Source organism: Phanerochaete carnosa, assembly GCF_000300595.1.
Source record: "Phanerochaete carnosa HHB-10118-sp unplaced genomic scaffold PHACAscaffold_4, whole genome shotgun sequence".
NCBI classification, from domain to species: Eukaryota; Fungi; Basidiomycota; class Agaricomycetes; order Polyporales; family Phanerochaetaceae; genus Phanerochaete; species Phanerochaete carnosa.
This window is the reverse complement of record NW_006767631.1, coordinates 1,598,913-1,616,420: the sequence shown is the minus strand read 5'-3', so window position 1 is coordinate 1,616,420 and position 17,508 is coordinate 1,598,913. Positions and strand designations below refer to the sequence as shown.

General features: G+C 53.7%; 5 protein-coding genes across 5 annotated transcripts; 1 reads left to right on the top strand and 4 right to left on the bottom strand.

Moving 5' to 3' along the window:
• Nucleotides 1-154: 154 nt before the first annotated feature.
• On the bottom strand, nucleotides 155-2,085 carry PHACADRAFT_93145 (uncharacterized protein; the record flags this gene model as incomplete). Its single annotated transcript, XM_007394483.1, is given in 8 exon segments — nucleotides 155-202; nucleotides 254-495; nucleotides 535-730; nucleotides 783-875; nucleotides 930-1,181; nucleotides 1,238-1,751; nucleotides 1,766-1,879; nucleotides 1,931-2,085. Coding segments are annotated over 8 exon segments (1,614 nt in total), but the record flags the coding sequence as incomplete, so codon positions are not given.
• Nucleotides 2,086-3,313: 1,228 nt separating this feature from the next.
• PHACADRAFT_141577 (uncharacterized protein) lies at nucleotides 3,314-6,868 on the bottom strand. Its single transcript, XM_007394482.1, has 7 exons — nucleotides 6,720-6,868; nucleotides 6,142-6,654; nucleotides 5,478-5,953; nucleotides 4,397-5,424; nucleotides 4,233-4,343; nucleotides 3,945-4,182; nucleotides 3,314-3,890 (listed from the first exon to the last, which is right to left on the bottom strand). The coding sequence occupies exons 2-7, from the start codon at nucleotides 6,567-6,569 to the stop codon at nucleotides 3,550-3,552; spliced, it is 2,622 nt and encodes an 873-aa protein (XP_007394544.1). The 5' UTR covers nucleotides 6,570-6,654; nucleotides 6,720-6,868; the 3' UTR covers nucleotides 3,314-3,549.
• Nucleotides 6,869-7,340: 472 nt separating this feature from the next.
• PHACADRAFT_141576 (uncharacterized protein) lies at nucleotides 7,341-10,747 on the bottom strand. Its single transcript, XM_007394481.1, has 10 exons — nucleotides 10,053-10,747; nucleotides 9,780-10,001; nucleotides 9,622-9,728; nucleotides 9,487-9,568; nucleotides 9,309-9,428; nucleotides 8,957-9,252; nucleotides 8,740-8,896; nucleotides 8,523-8,688; nucleotides 8,449-8,472; nucleotides 7,341-8,398 (listed from the first exon to the last, which is right to left on the bottom strand). Exons 1-10 carry the CDS (start codon nucleotides 10,533-10,535, stop codon nucleotides 7,599-7,601), a joined length of 2,457 nt encoding a protein of 818 aa, XP_007394543.1. The 5' UTR covers nucleotides 10,536-10,747; the 3' UTR covers nucleotides 7,341-7,598.
• A 470-nt stretch (nucleotides 10,748-11,217) lies between these two features.
• On the bottom strand, nucleotides 11,218-15,631 carry PHACADRAFT_207896 (uncharacterized protein). Its single transcript, XM_007394480.1, has 18 exons — nucleotides 15,424-15,631; nucleotides 15,301-15,366; nucleotides 15,130-15,250; nucleotides 14,962-15,077; nucleotides 14,857-14,911; nucleotides 14,625-14,805; nucleotides 14,310-14,572; nucleotides 14,118-14,260; nucleotides 14,011-14,062; nucleotides 13,852-13,950; nucleotides 13,356-13,804; nucleotides 13,033-13,303; nucleotides 12,940-12,983; nucleotides 12,710-12,888; nucleotides 12,622-12,650; nucleotides 12,270-12,561; nucleotides 11,590-12,210; nucleotides 11,218-11,531 (listed from the first exon to the last, which is right to left on the bottom strand). Exons 1-16 carry the CDS (start codon nucleotides 15,624-15,626, stop codon nucleotides 12,454-12,456), a joined length of 2,379 nt encoding a protein of 792 aa, XP_007394542.1. The 5' UTR covers nucleotides 15,627-15,631; the 3' UTR covers nucleotides 11,218-11,531; nucleotides 11,590-12,210; nucleotides 12,270-12,453.
• A 273-nt stretch (nucleotides 15,632-15,904) lies between these two features.
• Nucleotides 15,905-17,449, top strand: PHACADRAFT_93372 (uncharacterized protein; the record flags this gene model as incomplete). Its single annotated transcript, XM_007394479.1, has 8 exons — nucleotides 15,905-15,934; nucleotides 15,991-16,040; nucleotides 16,093-16,151; nucleotides 16,367-16,525; nucleotides 16,559-16,692; nucleotides 16,749-16,905; nucleotides 17,077-17,222; nucleotides 17,276-17,449. Coding segments are annotated over 8 exons (909 nt in total), but the record flags the coding sequence as incomplete, so codon positions are not given.
• Between the last annotated feature and the right edge of the window lie 59 nt (nucleotides 17,450-17,508).

Genomic DNA, 17,508 nt, shown 5'->3' with positions numbered 1-17,508 from the left:
AATGAGAGCACGACGAGACACTGGATAGACGCCCATCTCGTGGGCGATGGTCAGCAGGAGAGCGTAAGGACATGGTAGGAGATCAACAAAAACGGGCACGACGGAGCAGGACAGCAGACTCAGAGCAAGAAAAGAAAACTCAGGATACGAGGAATTACCGTTCAATAGACCTTAGCCACCTCATACATTGCGTCCAGGTCACCTACGTCGGTCTCAGCATCCGATTAGTCGCGATAGGACCAAGGCACGTTACCTCTGAGACTCCGAATACTTCACGGATGTCCTCTTCAACATTTTGGACGGCTTTGTACGCTTTCGCTCTGAGGCGATCGCACTCGCACTTCAGGCCTCGTCTCCTCTTGAGAGCCGACTCTGGCGCAAACTTCGCTCTGATCGCCGCGTCGGTCTTGCGTTTAAAGACGATCGACTCCACTACGCCAAGGACGAGTGCACAGCCAGTTATGGCGCAGATCGGATAACGCAGATAATTGACGTCTGTCAATGTTGGTCAAGACCTGCTTGCATGAGAAGAACGCAGAGAGATACACATACCGACGAGCGTATCAAATAGCACCTCCCATGTCTCAGCGTGCGCGGACTCCCAGTTTCCTCGTGCGTCGACGAACATCCGCAGGGAAGGTAAAGCGACAAGAAGTTCCTCCATATATGCGCCTGGAGTGCTGCTACCGATGCAGAAATTGAGAGCGCCAAGAACGTCTCGGTGTGCAGCCTAAATGGACGACGTCAAATTTGCGATGAGCGATGAAAGGCTACTCGCGCACCTCCAGGTCGTCGAACTCCATGGTATGCGGTGAGACAGCCAGATAATCATTTGCCACGACGGGGTAGAGCGGGTGCAAGAAGTCGCGATGGAACTGGCAGAGACGAGTCATTTAACGACGTCTTTCAGCATAAACTTGCATGCTGACCTTTACTGTCAAGGCCAAGCATGCGACTCCGATGTCCCACGTTACAGCCTCTCTACCCAGAAGGACTCGAGGACCCTTCGCGTCCTCTGATGAACCCCCCAATAGAGGAGATGGCGGCGTCGATGTTCCAATCTCTAAGAAGTACCTCGTGAATAGATGAGCTGCGTGCCAACGGGTATCGGGCGACTCTGTCAGCTGTGCGTGGAGGTGTGCGGATGCGTTCTTCTTAGTGGAATTTACTAGAGGCATAACCTGAGTAGAATACCCTGCATCAGTCGAACACTCCGGGAGTAGTGGCGGCGCCATACATCTAGGATCCATTCCACCACTTTGATGCGGAAATCCTCTTCAATGCCCAATACTAGGGGTATATCATGCTGGCTGTTGTCAGTGCTTTCCAGTTCGTCCTCCTGCATGACCTCGTTGCGGGGCTTGAGGGTGCCGTCTGAGATGCGTTCGCCAAGGGCTTGCCACATTTCTGCGTCCGAGTCAACTGGCTCACAAGAATTGGCAACAGCTTCATGCGAGAACATCTTCAGGGTGAGTAGCCCGTCCGAACCTCTGTCGGAGAGCTCCCTCTTGACGAGAGCCCTGATGCGCTTCTCAGCAGCATCCATAGTAGACACTGGCGCGCGAGATGCAGGGCTGAAAGCTGAAGGTGACAGCACAGGGACAGGGGACAGGAAAGGCAATTTTCGCTTAGTCAAGTCTTTCGAGACAGGTGTAGCCGGTAGGGTTGGTGGGCAAGTCGCGAGGTCAAGCTCCCTAGATGTACCAGCAGGAAGTGGCGAAGATTTAACCGTTCTTGTCGCGTCGGGGATACTAGGCCGCAATACATCTGACGCAGAGGGATCCGAACGAAGGGAGGCCGCGCGACGGAGGCTAGCAGGTTCACGAGCGACAAAACCAGAAGAAGGTTTAAATAACATGGCTTCACGTCTGTGGACCGGCTGAGACGACTGTCGTTCCTCCGAAACCAGAGTGCTGGCAGAGACGGGAACCTCAGAGTCGTGAGAAGAGTTACGGCGACTGTATGCTGCCTGTTTGCCCGAAGAGTCCGCGGAAGAGGCTTCGACGCGTAGACATTCACCAGTCTTGAGATAATCTTGGCCAAGCTGATCAGAGCTGCTAATGCGAAGTCGCTTTCGAGGCGGCTGAACAGATTGTCTATCTGAGACGGGAGGGTAGAAGTGGCGTTGAGTCTTTTTCGGGGCCGGAGGAGTCTTCAAGTCGTTCGAAGGGAATGGTGTTCCAGGCCTGTTGTTGGCAGTAGCAATAATCGAAGGAATCTCAGGTTGAGTAGAAGGTGAGTCCTCGTTCAAATCGACCACAGTGTCTGCATCGTCCCCATCGCTGACAGACCCGTACACAAGCTGAGAGGCGAAGCGCATGGGAGTCTCAATGTTGTACTCCGAAACGGTAGGGGAAAGACCGTCGGTGTCCTGGGTATATGCGCTCGTGCCGTCAATATCTGCCAGAGAGGCGGTTAAAGAGACAGAGCAAGAAGTAGAGCGAGAACTAGAAAGAGGAGAGACAACAGAGTCGCCAAAAGACTGTGTCAAAGAGATGTCGGCCGCATACATCGAGCTCGTCGTAGAGGACACAGTGCGAGATGACTCCGAGCCAATTTGCGATTGAGAATGTGCGTTAACTTGCTGTTGAGACCGGAGACGCAGCAGACGCCGTTCGAGATGGTGAGTAAAGCGGATTTGGGCTTCAGCAGTATCCATAGGATAGTACGCCTGAGACGGGTGTCTACCATCTCGACACAACCCAGGAGACGGACAGGACGAGTCGTGACTGGATCTTGATTCCGAAAGATTTATTCCATCATTTTGAGGCGGACGTGACCCCGAAGTCAGATGCTCGTTGGGCTGCGTTACTTTGAGAGCGACGTGCTCCCCCGCTGATTTCGTCGCGGCGAGGGCACCAGCGACAGGCTGGTGAGTATCGAGAGACTCTTGAGATAATGTGAGTACAGAAGGAGAGGTCTGCATGACTGGTGAAGACGGCAAAACTGTCGAACTAGATGCAGGTACGGGGGCATATCCGGATAATATTTCCCCAGTGCTGCTGTATGCGTCCCTTTGAGTGGACGCCGTTGGGCTGGCGCTGGAGCCGAGCGATGTGGGGCTGGCATCCATCACCTGCGTAGTGCCGGGGCAAAGGTATGGTCCCGCTTTACGAAGCAGAAGTGTCCTCACGCACCTGTGTTTGAATCCGCTCTCGTGTCTGTGCTTTGGCAAGAGACAAGAGAATCGGTGCGGGCGCGCGTTTTTGATGCGCTAGACACGTGGGTCTGGGCGCCCCGGCGCTTGTCGGTCTTCGCTAGCTGCAGAGAACAAGTGGCCACGAATCAACTAGGCCATATAACGGAGACGCACTCAAAGTCAAGTTTATTATATGTTATTTTTGCCTCGAAAGATTGATACCTTTCAATACTAATACATTGTATCTCGTTCCACTCCGTCACTTCGCTACATGAAAGTTGGTCCAGGTATCATCTACACACAAAATGTACGAGATCCAAGGGCTACACTGATGTCAATATTAACGCAACAGGATGTGCGACTTCCAATCATCCAAGTTCACAAGCCGGCCACATCTGATCCGAATCTACTCAGAGGTAGAACATCGTCTTCCGGACATTCGCCCCGGGACCAGAACCCCAGAGCTCCTTCGCTTCACTCCATACGTCTTCCTCAGAAACCTCCGTCTGCCCTGTCCGCACCCGTCGCTCGGTGATGCCCTGGAGGAGCGGGTGGAGGTAGCAGCGGCCGCGCTCGCACGCAAGGTCGGCGTAGTACGCGGGCGAGACGAGCGAGACGGCCTTGGTCGCGCGCGCGAAGAGGAACGAGACGTCGTTCGTGAGCGTCTGTAGCTGGTCCGCCGCGAACCCGATCTCGTCATGCACGACGTAGTAGTGCGTCGGCCGGGTCGTGCCTTGGAGTCCGCCGTGCGCTTGGGATGTACATGTTAGCTGGATATATGATTAAGGATGAACGGCATACGCACCCTGCAGGAAGAAGTCGAACTCGTAGACGGCAGTCACGCCGCGGTCGACAACGGTGCCAGGTCTAGGGTTGCCATCGCCAGCGGCGCTCTGTGCGTCTGTCGGGAAGAAACGCGTGTGGTGACGCTTGCCGCATATGACGATCGTCAGCTTGGGCATGTATGACTGCTGCCTATCAAACTTTCTAAACGCTTTCTTGATCTCAGGCATCTCGTCTTTAATGACGATGTTAAATTGGCCCTATGGAAGAAGTCAGAACATAATATGAAGAAGGCAGAGACAGAACGTACTTCTGAGACGCCGTCGCGATACACGATGATCCTGTCTGGGAGCGTGCCTTTGTTTGTCTGCTGGAAGGCTTGGAGACGTTCAACCATCATATCGGCTAGGTCGGATACCATCTGTTTCGTAGCCTTAGCGAACGCGTAGGCTATGCACCTCGCCAAAAGCTTACCTCCTTCTTCGACTCCTGCATGCGCAGACTACAAGGAAATTGGCCGAAATGCTGATCAATGCTCGCAACAACCGCCGCGATGGATGGCGTGCTCTTGACGGTGCCAAAACCTGGATGCGTAACGTCAATGCCAACCATCATCGTGGGCCGCTGCCTTAGCCACGTCGTGTGCTTCGCCTCCAGCGTATGGTTCACGCCGCCAGTCTTCATATTCAACTTGAGCGCAACGTTCGCGAAGTACTGCGGCTGCCCGCGCTCCTTGCGGATCTTGGCCACCTGCACGCATATCGTCGTCATGTCCGCGAAGACGTCTGACTGGTGTTTGAGGCCCGAATAAATGTGCCGGTCGCTGTTCGAGAGCATGACAAGTAGGAAATCGGGCTTGGGGCGCATTTGACGAAGCTTGTCCCGGATCTTTGTGACAGACGATTTCCGGAGAGGGTCAGAGTTGCTTTTGCGGTCGAGCTGCACGCTGTGGATTTGCGGATTCTTCTTCGAAAAGTTCACACCCGACTTGGCGCACATTCTCGAAAAGTCAGCGATGATTTTATCCAACGCTGGGTCATTCTCGCCCTGGAACTCGTCTCTCCCGTTGTCTTGAATAAGGAGAACAGCCCACTCGTCAAACCGGCCGGGGATGGAGAACCGGACGTCGCGCAGGTTCCAGCTAGCCCTCTCGTCAATGTTTGTATTGCCTTTCGAGTACTTGACAACCGGTAGAGGAAGAATGCGCCCAGGGACCACCGCCAGTTCGTTGCCTACAGCAGTGTCGAATGCTTGCAGGATTGCATTCTTGCCGACGTAGCCCAATTCGTGAATGCCACGATTGACGATAGCGGCAGCGTTGACGTTGGGGAACCGACAGGCAACCTTGATCATCTCCGCCGTGTGATCATCGAGCAGCTTCCCGCGATATGGCTGATTCGGGAGAATCTCGCATACTTCGGGGGGAAGCAGGTTGGGTTTTCCGCCGGGGCCACCGATATCTATGAGCTGCAGCTCAGGATAATTTAGCGTAATACCGTATTCTGGCGAGTAGTGGTCAATAACGGTCATGCGACATATAGGCGGCACTGCTTACTCCTTTTGAAATATTGTTCGACCGTGACGGTGCCCATACCCTCCGCTTGGAAGCTGAAGGTTCGAGCGTTACTCTGGTGAACACCCTTGATGGTCTTTGTCCGACCAAGGTGCGTCGTCTTCACGCGCACACCTCTCACGAAAGCCCCGACTCGCGTACCAGCACCACTTTGGGCGAAGGCGTACATCCCATCGGCGAGATTCCCCGGTGTGTAAAATGCAGTTGTGCAAACGTTCACGTTCACCATGAGGGTTTTGTGTGCCGGGCGGACGGAGGAGTAGAAGCCACGCCAAGCTTCGAGACCACCTCCGATAGGGACAGGAGGTTCCTGAGGTGATGGATGGAAGAATTTGTTCCTCCCTACCATGACACCACCGGCGGACGACCTGTTTGGATGGGCAGCGAGGATGAGGTTGAGAGCCGCAATGATCGGCAAGATATCGTAGCCACGGTATTGGGGTTGCCCATTGAGGTAGCTTGAAAGGCAAGAGTTAAATTAGCGTGATTAGAGCCCGAGACGCAGTGAAGAAAATAAGCAAAAAACCACGAGAAGACGTAAGCGCCTGAAGCCTGAGGGGCTTCGAGTCGCGGTACCTCGAACTCTTCAGCCCTCAGGTACTTTACATATCCTCGTGCAGAACATGTGCTGGAAAGCGGGACGTACCTGACGAGACTCTGAGTCTCCAGTTCTTGAGTAAATTTGATAGTCAGCGTGTATTCCTTTTTCTCTGACTTCCCGTCCTTCTTCCCGCCTTTGGGCTTCGTGGAGATCTCCGCCTCTTCGTCCTCCGTGAAAGGTACGACGATCTCGAGAGGTTGAGGCAGCGCTTTTGCCGCAATGAGTTTCGCAGAGTGGTCATGAGTAACGTTTCCCTTCAAGCCGGCGCCCTCCCACGCTGGAGTCTGCTCGGCGAGCTGGAATATACGCCGCTTGACTCGCTTGACGGCTATCTCTGGAGTAATCTTAACGTCATATTCATGAAGCGGGCCCTTGGGGACCTTGACGGGGAAGAAGTTCGTGCGTAGCTTGATAGGTGTCCCTGCCGAGCCAAAGCCAGGGCGCACAGGAAGGTCAGTGTCTTGTAGTCGCATTCCTTGCAGAGCCGCCACAAGCTGGTCTTCCGAATTGCCCTGCAGTCGTGTGTCAACACTCGCGGGCTTGTCGGGCGCGAAGACTCTAAAAACACCGCAAGTGGCGTCGTCAAATATCTCTCATCTTGTGTAAAGGGGAGACACACGTACCCGCCCTGTTCCCTAGGCCCTCCGCGTCCACGACCACGGTCGAACCCTCGACCGCGGTCGCCACTACCTCGTCCATAGCCGCCACGATCCCCGCCTCCATAGCCCCCGCGGTCGCCACCACCTCGTCCATAGCCACCGCGATCGCCGCCGCGTCCTCCACCGTATCCACCACGGTCGCCACCGCCACGCCCGCCGCCGTATCCACCGCGGTCGCCACTGCCATACCCGCCACGGTCTCCGCCACCACGTCCGCCCCTAAATTCCCCGCGTCCGCGTCCTCTGTCGCCGCCTCCGCGGCCTCGGTCTCCTCGATAGCTCATGTCAGGGTGCTGAGAGGTGTAGGTTACTGGAAAGTTGTGGTGAAAGATGGCACAGACAACATACGTGCTCTTATACTCGAGGCTTCGGAGCGTTCCTTTGTGCTGATTGATGGCAATGTTTCTCCTGGGCTGCGCGGAACATACATAATGGGCGCCTATTATGACGGGCGATGAGCCCAGAATGAGTCCGTCTCGACAGGAGTATCCTCCATGTCGGAAGACTTGCACAAATTACAACATTAGCACGAGAAATCGACGAGAAATCGAACATAATTTGTGAAAGCCCATTCGCCGAATTAGCAGTTTACAAAGGAATAAATGGTTATTTTCTGCATGATTGCAGTACTACAATACACGTATTATAATGTCCAAATTTACAGCAACCATTAGGACGACATATCTCGAAAATGTACAGCGATCCTGCGTGATAAATTAGTACCAGAAGCACGAGAGCGACATGAGGCAACGCATGAAGCCAACATGGAAGTAATGCTGAGGGGGGGAACGCAGAAGAAGAAACAGCTGCACAACATGCCACTTGAAAGAAGCTGAAGCTAACCTAGTATTCTTCGACTTCCGACAATGACGCATACTCCGACACCGTCCTGTCGTCGTCTTCGTAATATTCCTGCACGACCTCGCGCATGGCAAACCGCATGATGGGTGTCGTGGACACCAGCTTCGGGCCAACGATCTCCTCCTCTTCCTCGACCGCGCGAAGCTCATACACGCGTTGCTCCTCACGCATGAACTCTTCGTCGGTAAGTGCCGTCATCATCTCTTCGTCGACCTCTGCCGCCAGCGGGACTTCGTTCACCATCGTGCCGCTGCTCCCGGCGCCGGTCACGCGACCCGGGTGCAGGCTTTCGCGCGGGCGCATGCTCAGCACGCGGGGGTCCCAGCCCTCTTTGGACACTGGGTCTGTCCAGCGCAAGTCGAGGATGCGCCCGCGCACCATCCCGTCGACCGCGCGCGCACCCATCTCGCGACATAGGTGGAAATAGGACAGAGCGCGAGTGCCAGGCTGGACAAGCCTGTCCATAACCTTCAATAACTGAATAGCGGTGAACTCTGCCATGCTGTCCGAACCTACTCCGGCGGGAGTGAATGAAGATGGAGACTGATGGGGGTCGACATTAAGGGTGAGCGGGGAATAGATGCGAAAACCGGTCCCTGTGCTCAGAGGTTGATTCGAGGGTGTACGTTGGAGCGGATTCCCGCTGCCGTTCCCGGGGGGGACAGGACTACGAGGCGACTTCGGGCCGGCATCGTCATCGCTAGGGGGTGGAGCCTGCGCAGCGTGTATGACATGCAGGTTGAGCAGGGAGTGCGCTTGGAGGAAGTGGGAGCTTTGCTTAACTTAGCGCATTGTCAGCACGCAGCTCCAGACACGAGATAAAGACGCTCACTATCAAGTTTTCCATTCGCATTGACTAGGTCGAACGATCAACCTAAAGCGTACCTCGAGTACTTTGCGACTTACCATAATCTGTTGTAAAATCCTGCCAATGCGCTATTTTCCCACCAAAGGCGTCGTATAGTCGCTCAAAATCCAGCCCCGATCGCAGATGTTCGGGAACATTTGGCAGAATCACCTCTCTGAAGTAACGACGCGTCTCGTGCTTGGTGTAGTCGCCGACTGTGATGATCTGAGGGTTGATGTGAATGGCTGATAGGGCAAAAATCGAAGGCAAGCATACCTTGCAGTGCTGCATTACGTTTAGCTGCCTGAGCCAGGTCTGGTAGAAAGGATCGCTCGTCGCGTGTATGACATGGCATAGGCGATCCTGCTTCGTAAGCACGAGCATTGCGTCTAGAAGACATTTCATGGCGTCCGTCGAACGGATAAGTGCTGGCCTACGACGAAACTCTATGTCAGTACCACAACGCACAGACGACATACGCAACAAAACCTACAACTTATGCGCCTCGTCGATGAATAAGACAGGCATTTTCTTGGCAGGCTGTTCAGTGTCCTTGGCTGCATCGCCATTTGGCTTTGTCTCTTCGATTTGCACAGACCTGCCCCCATGCGATGCACTCAGCTGCACCGGCTGCTTACTCTTGGGTCGCAGCCACGAGAAGCGCATTCTTGATGGGCGGCGTTCCGGCATCGCTGGTCGAGATGGCTGCGAGGACTCCTCCCTCTTTTTCTTTTCTTTACGCACGCTCTCCGGATCTGGCTTAAAGTTCCGGTAGTGCAGAAGCGAACTCTAAATATACCGCCTCTGTAAGCTTCATGCAACAACGAAGATACCAAAGTATTGACCTGATAGAGCTCCATGAGCCGAGCGACGTCGCTGACTTTGATATCTCCAAGGACACCCGCGCTAATCCCATCTTGGGGGGAGGAATTTGTGATGCGTCTCTCAACGTTAAGGCGGTCGTGCTGCACGGTATGATATATGATGGTCACTCTGATTCTCGGTACATCCAACTCAACGAACCTTGAAACCCCAGGCCTGCTTCTCAAACTCTTCGTGGCCTGGGTCCTTGGAGATTTCCATAAAAAAGGATTCCATTTGTTGACTGTTGAAAGTAGAGGTTGAATATAGTGGTCGCGTGACAGAGCGTTGACGCACCTGAGACTAAGATATAAGCTTGCAAGATCTGCAAATCCAGCGATGCGGAGATCGAAGTGAAGGACATAGTATCTGTCGCTTGTGAGGACCTGCCTTAACAAGGCTGTCTGCGAAGTGGACTGAGCGAGCGAGTGAGACGCGTAACGGCCAGGACGTACTTTTCCTACGCTGCTCGCACCGAACAGCACAGTAAAGCTCGGATCGCCCTGCAGAGCGCTCTCAATGGCTTTCATTTCAGCTGGCCGTCGATAAAAGTTGGGCAAAGGAGAGAATGTGTGCGCTGGACTGAGCTGGGCACGTTCGCGAGCTTCGGCGAGCTCCCTTCGTGTTTCCTCGAGCATTCTCTTCGACTCGGCCAAGGAACGCAGAGTTTCCGAAGGCTGTATCAGTCTACGTTAGCGATGATATAATCGTAGGGATAGGGGACGCACATTAGCTAAGACGCTGATAATCTCACCGATACCAGAGAAATATCGCTTCTGCACGTCACCGGACAGGCGCATGCCACTCCTTCTGGGAGAGACGTTGGAACGAAACAGCCAGGAGAGGTGAACAGTCGCTGACGTTGATGAACCGTGTATACTTGTCCTGTACACGCTCGCCCTGCGTGACTGCGATTGGGAGTAAGTGCGTGCGCGTTGTACTGGGGCCTGGCTGTTATGCCTATGGAGAATGCCGTTGGGGGCATGTGCGCCTGGCGTGCGTGTCATGCCAGTGGAGGAAGATGCGAGATGAAAAGAACCGGTCGATGTCGATAGCGTCCGATAGGCCCTTTGCATGCACGAGAGATAGAGATCGGTGGAAAAGGATGGATGGGGTGCTGCGAACCTGGTGCCAGCCGGACGCAAATTATTTGAGTGCAAGATACGGCTGTGTCGTAGTGCGTCGTTGTAGACGCATGGCACCTGTTTCATGGTTGAATGAAATGATGGTGCGCAACACGCGAGGAGTGAGCTGCACACGAGGCAGGGGCGCGACTTTCAACCTAGGGTGCCGAATTGCGAACAAAGCTGTGTCGTCGTCGTCCGTTAACTCGGACTGCCTGGATGGATGGACGCGAGCGGGAGACACGCCGGCGGAATCGCCAGGGTAAAGGTCTGCATTGGCCCAAGCTGCGAAAGTCGTCATGAACTAGCTGAACTCTAATCGATAGTCGCTTGTGACCAAATTGATGCGACTGATGCGCCATCACGTCATGCGGCGTGCGTGCGCTTGAAGTCGCGCTGCTTCGCCTAGACCACTCGCGGACGAAACACAATGCCTGCGCCCAAGGAAATCCTGCTGGTGGGGTTCGGTGCAGTCGGAGCAATATGTATGTATAAGCGCAACATGCTTTATTTCACTCAGTCTTACCATAGTTTGAGACTCCCTCATATTGAAGAGGAGTGCTCAGGCATCTGTGACTGTGGTAGCGAGAAGCAATTACGACACCGTATCGAGTTCGTATCGACGAGAGTTCTCACATCTCCAGCACTTACTTTTCTGTAGGAAATGGCATGCGATTTCAAAGCGGCAAGTATGGCGATATAGAAGGCTGGAAGCCAGATAGATGTACGTGCATACTACGTACACCTGGCTGCAGAGTGCTGAACGCCATCTTCGTATATCTAGTATTCTCAAAGCTGGATCATGCATTAGACCGCCCCTATTCTCACGTGGTAGTCACGACGAAGGCCATCCCCGAGCTGACAAGGACTCCAGACTTGCTTGCCCCGTTGTTGTCCCAGCCGTACGCCGGCAAGCACCGCCAACCTACCTATGTGCTGATGCAGAACGGCCTTGGAGTGGAACGTGACCTGTACGATGCACTCAAAAAACTCAATGCTACAGAGGAGCCAAGGATTATCAGTACAGCTGTATGGATTGGCACTACCCTACTTGCACCCGATTTGTGCGAGCACAGCGACTTCGTGAGTGCAACTGACAGCGCCTGTGGCTGCTCCCGTCTCTGATGTTGGCACTCCGCAGGACCGTATCCAAATGGGGGTGTACCGACCCACCACAATCCAGACGAAGAACACGCCCGAAGAAGAGTCCCTTCTTCGCGAGTTTGCCGACATCCTGAAGGCAGGCGGTAGTGATGTGACCGTCTTCCCCGAAATTCAGCGTATCAAGTTTTCGAAAAACTTTTGGAACTGTGTGTTGGGTGCTGCAGCTGCGCTGTCACGCTTCCCGCTGCAAGCGATATTCAGGCCGCCACACATGGACCCCGGTGCCCCAGGTATAGCCCCACCCACTTCTGAAGCCGCAATCCCGTCGGATGGCTTGACAGAGTCACAGAAGGCGACGGCTGACATACCTTACCGCTCACCGATCATCCGCGAGCACACCATCCCGCTCCTACACGATGCTATGACGGAGATGTACGATCTCGGGGCGGCCCTGTTCCCTGCCACGGGACAAGGACCGGGCCTCGACCCCGATATTGTGACGCGAACGCTGAAGAACACTTCGCGGCTGCATTGTATTCCGGAGAGCACGCACAAGGCGAGCATGCTTGTTGACATTGAGATGGGCCGACCGATGGAGCTAGATGTTGTCGTAGGGGAGGTGGTGAGGCTGGGTAGGAAGACGGGCACTGCGATGCCGGTGAGCTAAGCCCTGTGTGGAATGCGCGTCGCATGGACTGACACGTAACCCGTTTGTAGAGGATAGAGACGATTTATGCTTTGCTTCTCATTGTGCAAGACCACTTACTCCGTGGGCGACGCAAAACATAGTCCGTACACCATACAAGGAATTCTGGATCCAAGATGTACTTCCATGTAAACTAGCGCGCAGGGTGCGCCTTGAACAGCCCACGAGAATAGCATTCACAGACGAAGAGGTACCCTACTCAAGCCCAGCAAACCTCACATCCGCGTTCTGCTCTAACCACGTAACCCACTTCTTTAAGAACGGACTGCCATGTTGCACGGTCGATGAATCGCCCACAACGCACTACCGCGCAGCCCCTAAGATCAACAATGCGGTACCCATGCGGATTAGAGCTTGACTCACCAGATACCTCTTCGCGCGGGTCATTGCCACTGTCCACAGAGTTTAATAAGGGTTTAGAGTGGACGAAGCACAGTCTAAGTTGACGCACCATTCAGCCTGCGCTTGTCCTTGAGGAAACCGACTTCCCGCTTGCCGTTGCTACGCACGAGGCTAATGATGACGGCATCCTTCTCTCGCCCTTGCATACCATCTACCGTGCCGATTTCGAGGTCAGGGCCGTACATTGGACGGAGCATGGATGTTAGAAGTGAGACCTGGGCTTGATAGCTAGATCGCAGTTCATAAAACGCACGGAGAGTTGAGTAAACCAAGACTTACGGGGTGATAATTGCGATTTGTGAAGGCAAGACCCCGACACTAGCCTGTAAGGACGTAAGTGATATGCCGATTCAGCAGATTCATAAGACTCACTAAATCCTCAATACATCGCCTTACCACAACCGCCTCGTTTTCGTTGCAGCGGCTACCCTCATCGCCGTCTCCTTCGAGTCGCTCAAAGTACTCGCAGCCTGCAGTGTCGAAGAAGACTGTGGGTGTGCTGAGGAGCTCAGTCTCTTCGTCCTCAGATGCTGCACCGGTGTTCGAAAGATCCTTGAGCAGATGTCCGGCAACGGAAGCATGTGAAATGAGCTTGTTGTGGTACATCACTTTCGAGGGAAATTCGGCAATTTTGGCGTGCATACTTTCAAAGCGAAGTGAGTTTTGATACGCTGTAAGAAAGAAGAAAGACAGACCGATACTGAATATTGAGCATGCGCTTGATGTCAGGTCCGTACATCTTCTCCAGCCTGTCGAACATGGTCGTCTCCAATGACCGTGGTGGACGGAGCGAACGAGGCCTCTGCGGACGCTTTCTCTTCGCAGTAGGCTCCTTGAGCGGTGCCTTGAGCTCCTGCTCCTCGTTGTCGGACAGCTCTTCCTCGTCTGCACTAGAGTCAGAGGATATGGCCGTATTTGGCGGTAGGGGCGCATCGGAACTGTCTACTTCCTCTTTCGCTTCTCTCGCCGACTTTGTTGGCGTAGGAGCACTAGATACCTTCTTGCTAGTGTCCACCTTTGCTCCATCCTTCGTAGAGCTACCAGGCTTGCTTAACTTATCAGCAGACAGAATGGTCGGCGGCAACTGCATAGGATCTCCAGCAAGGATCAGCTTCTTGCCCTTGAAGATGGGTATCCAGCATACCTATGCGCACTGTAAGCTACTAATCTTGCAGAAGACAGCGAACATACAGCTTCGAGGGCTTGCGTCGCCTCGTCGATTATCACAACGTCAAATTCGTGATTCCTAAGTTGATGACCTCCTGAGGAATGACACGTAGCGATTACAACCTATTTTTGCAACATTGATAATTAGTCCTCCATGCGAATGTATCGTCCAGTTACGCATACCTGAGACTCGCTAAGCACGCCTTCCACAACGCCACTTTCTCGCTGTCGATATCTAGCGAGAAGAGGCGGTCAGAGAGAGAGAGACTGGCGTTTGGACAAGGACGCACTCTTTGCGCAACGCCCGTACCTCTTCCCACATTTTCTTGCGTTCTAAGCCACGAGGTGCTTTGCCCTTAGCACCCTTGCCTTTACCTGCAAGAACATCAAGCGCAGCTTCCAATTCGTTCTTGACATCCTTCGCCAACGCCGCCTGGTAACAGATGAGCAGAAACAGCGAGGAGATTGAATATGCAACGCACAGCATCGGTCTTGCCTGCCTTCACCTCCAGTGTGACATCAAGCACACCCTGGTTGGCCATGACACGCGCCGGGTGTCCGACTCGCGTGATCTTCAGCTTCTCTCCGCTCTCCGGCAGTGGCAGGGCAAGCAGTCGCTCCAATATGTTGTCAACCGAAAGGTTGGACGCTCCGCACACAAGCAAACGCAGAGGCTTCGGGTTCGAAGACGTGACAGTCGTCATCTGGCGGATAACCTCAATGAGAGTATGAGTCTTGCCAGTCCCTTGCGCCCTGCTTCAGTCACTGCGATCACTGAAGTAATACCTGATACTAACCTGGTGGACCATGGATGCAAGCCACTTCTAAAGACTCCAAAGCAAACCGAACGGCATTACGTTGACTAGGATTAAGCGTGTCGTCGAAGAACTTCAAATCTTGTACAGGGAACTTCTTCGATGGTTCGCTCATTCCGAGCAAAATACGCATGAGCGGTGTCAAAGGAGGCAGGTTCTTGCCCTTCAACACACAGGTTAGAACGGCAAGTAACGCAGGAAAGACACTACTCACGTCACCTGCCTGCCCAACCGCAACCTTTTCGAGTGTGTCAAGCGCTTTCTCCATCCTAGAACCCAGGTGAAGAGCTGCCTCGTAGTCCCATGTTGCAGTGCTGACCTATCATAAGTCACGCTATTCGCGAGCTTCACGACCCTACATCTGTCCGGCAAGTCGAGGTCCTCGGTACTAGACTCCGAGACATCTATCGCGATGACGATACGGACATCCGACACCTATGGTGTACAAAAATGAGAGAAAAGGTGCGCTATATCGCTACGGACGTACCTTGTACACGACACCCTCAGCGGAGCGAGAGCTCTTGGTTTCGGTCGGCTTCTTAGTCTTCGCTACTTTCTTCGCTCCACTGGTCGATACATGTTCCTCGACGCGCGCAAGATCTCCTGGCCTGTCGCGCCAAATCAGATGTACTGATATATTGAATTGTAGCATACTTACCTGAACGTATGTGAAGGGAATAATGGGGTGTTACTGTACGCTGTAGGCCTCTCGAGTTCTACTAAACTACGCTTTCCCAGCATGTAAGTGACGGATCAGAGCTCTGAAATAGGCACGACGCACGTTTTTCCACCAAGACCAACGCTGACGTTTGCCACCCCCAAAGAGCCCAGAGCGAGGCCCTTCTGCTCGAGTAGGCTAGGCGAGCAATTGGTGAGCAGCAGAGATGTACGCTCGATTTCAGCTTCGCGCTCCTTCAGCAGTAACTGGCGATGTCGATCAACGAACGAGTGTATATTCTCATCGGTAGAGGTAGTGAAAGACATGATCTGTCGGTCCTATGTATTTGTCCTTAAACTGAGAGGGCCTGCAGGGTGATCTAATCTTATCTCAGGTGCGCGGTATTGACGCCCGAGCATCCCCTCAACCAATTCATCCGTTCTCCATCCTCAAGTTTGAAGGTTCATTTCGATATTCCTCCCTGGAAGTCGACCCACAACCTCATCAAATCAGTCAAAATGGCGACCGCAAAGGAAATGAGTAAAGTTGTCTTCGGTACGCCATTAGATCTCGTTCACCACGGTCAAGCTAACTCTTTTGTTCAGTCGGCAATGTACCGTACAACATGGCCGAGGTAAGCATTCCAATATACCCAGTATCACCACTCGTGTTGACACATTGTGTATATAGGAGCAGCTTATAGATGCCTTCAAGTCAGTTGGCCAGGTTGTGGGATTCAGGTATGGTGCTCGCTCTCCATCGCCAACCATCATGGTTGAATGTGTGCGTCAGATTAGTGTATGATAGAGACACTGGAAAGCCGAAGGGATACGGATTCTGTGAATTTGCCGGTACGGTCTCTCGCCTTCAGAGAACACTTGAAGCGAACATATCTAACCCAATAAACCTTGCGCTCGTCCAACTACAACTGGCTATCTTCAAACGACCTTGCTTCAACGGCTTGAACGCGACAACGGAACCTTTGACTGCATGCGTATATATGTTCTCCCTGGATGTATGCGTTGTGCATTCTCAACACATCGTGTCTGAATGTCACGTTATAAAGACCACGAAACCGCACTGTCTGCGGTCCGCAACCTCAACGGGCAAGAGATTGGTGGGAGGCCTCTGCGGATCGACCTAGCAGATTCAGACCCTTTTCTTGAAGGCAAAACTACAGTTCGTGGTGAGATTGTGGATGGTGGCGAGACGAGAGCGCAGTGGCGTGAACGACAACATGACCGCGAACGGGTACAAGACCCAAATGCTTTCCTGCACCAATTGCCTCAGGGTGTGCCCCTTCCACCAGGAACGAATGCGATGGACCACATTAGCAATGTGCTCGCCACGACACAACCCAGTCAGATTCTGGAAGTACTCGCTCAGATGAAGGTGCGTGCAGGCACTTTGCCTTTCCGTCTCCGTACGCAAATCGACAAGATGCATAGGCGTTCATTATTACGCATCCTGAACAAGCCCGTGCTCTGCTCATGGCACATCCGCAATTGGGCTATGCTCTTTTCCAAGCCCTACTTCTGAACAAAATTGTCGACACGGCCGTTCTGGATCGCATGCTTGCGGCCACTGGCGGCCAAACAGCTGCGCGTCCACCTCCTCCTCCGCCACAAGCCGTACCATATGGCCAGCCCCCGATGCACCAGCCACAAGCAGGTTACGGGGCTCCACAAATGCATATGCCCCCGCCTGCGGGCGCTGCGCACCACCCGACCCCACCTGTGCCCACTGCGTCGATGTATCCTCCGCACCCATCGCAAGCCCCGCACATGCCTCCGCCCGCTGCCGGAGCATATGGCTATCGTCCTCCGCCGCCTCCTACACCAGTGCAGGCTCCCGCGCAACCGGCTCCTGCGCCTGTTGCGCCTGTTGCCGCTGCTACACAGGCGTTTGACCCTGCTTCTAGGGTATCCTTACTTCCGTACTCTACATAAAAGACATGCGCTAACAATGCGCGCAGGACATGCTGATGCAGGTCCTTAGCCTGACTCAGGTACAAATTGATTCGCTACCCCCAACTGAGCGCGAGCAAATCTACCAGCTGGTAGATCATTCCGATCGTCGGCGCATATATACAACTAACATGCGAGATTTACAGCGAAAACAATTTGGCGTGCCAGCTCCCGGAGCATAAGAGGTTCGCAACCGAGTCTGTATACGAACTATCTCTACGTGTACACTTAGGGATGTGTC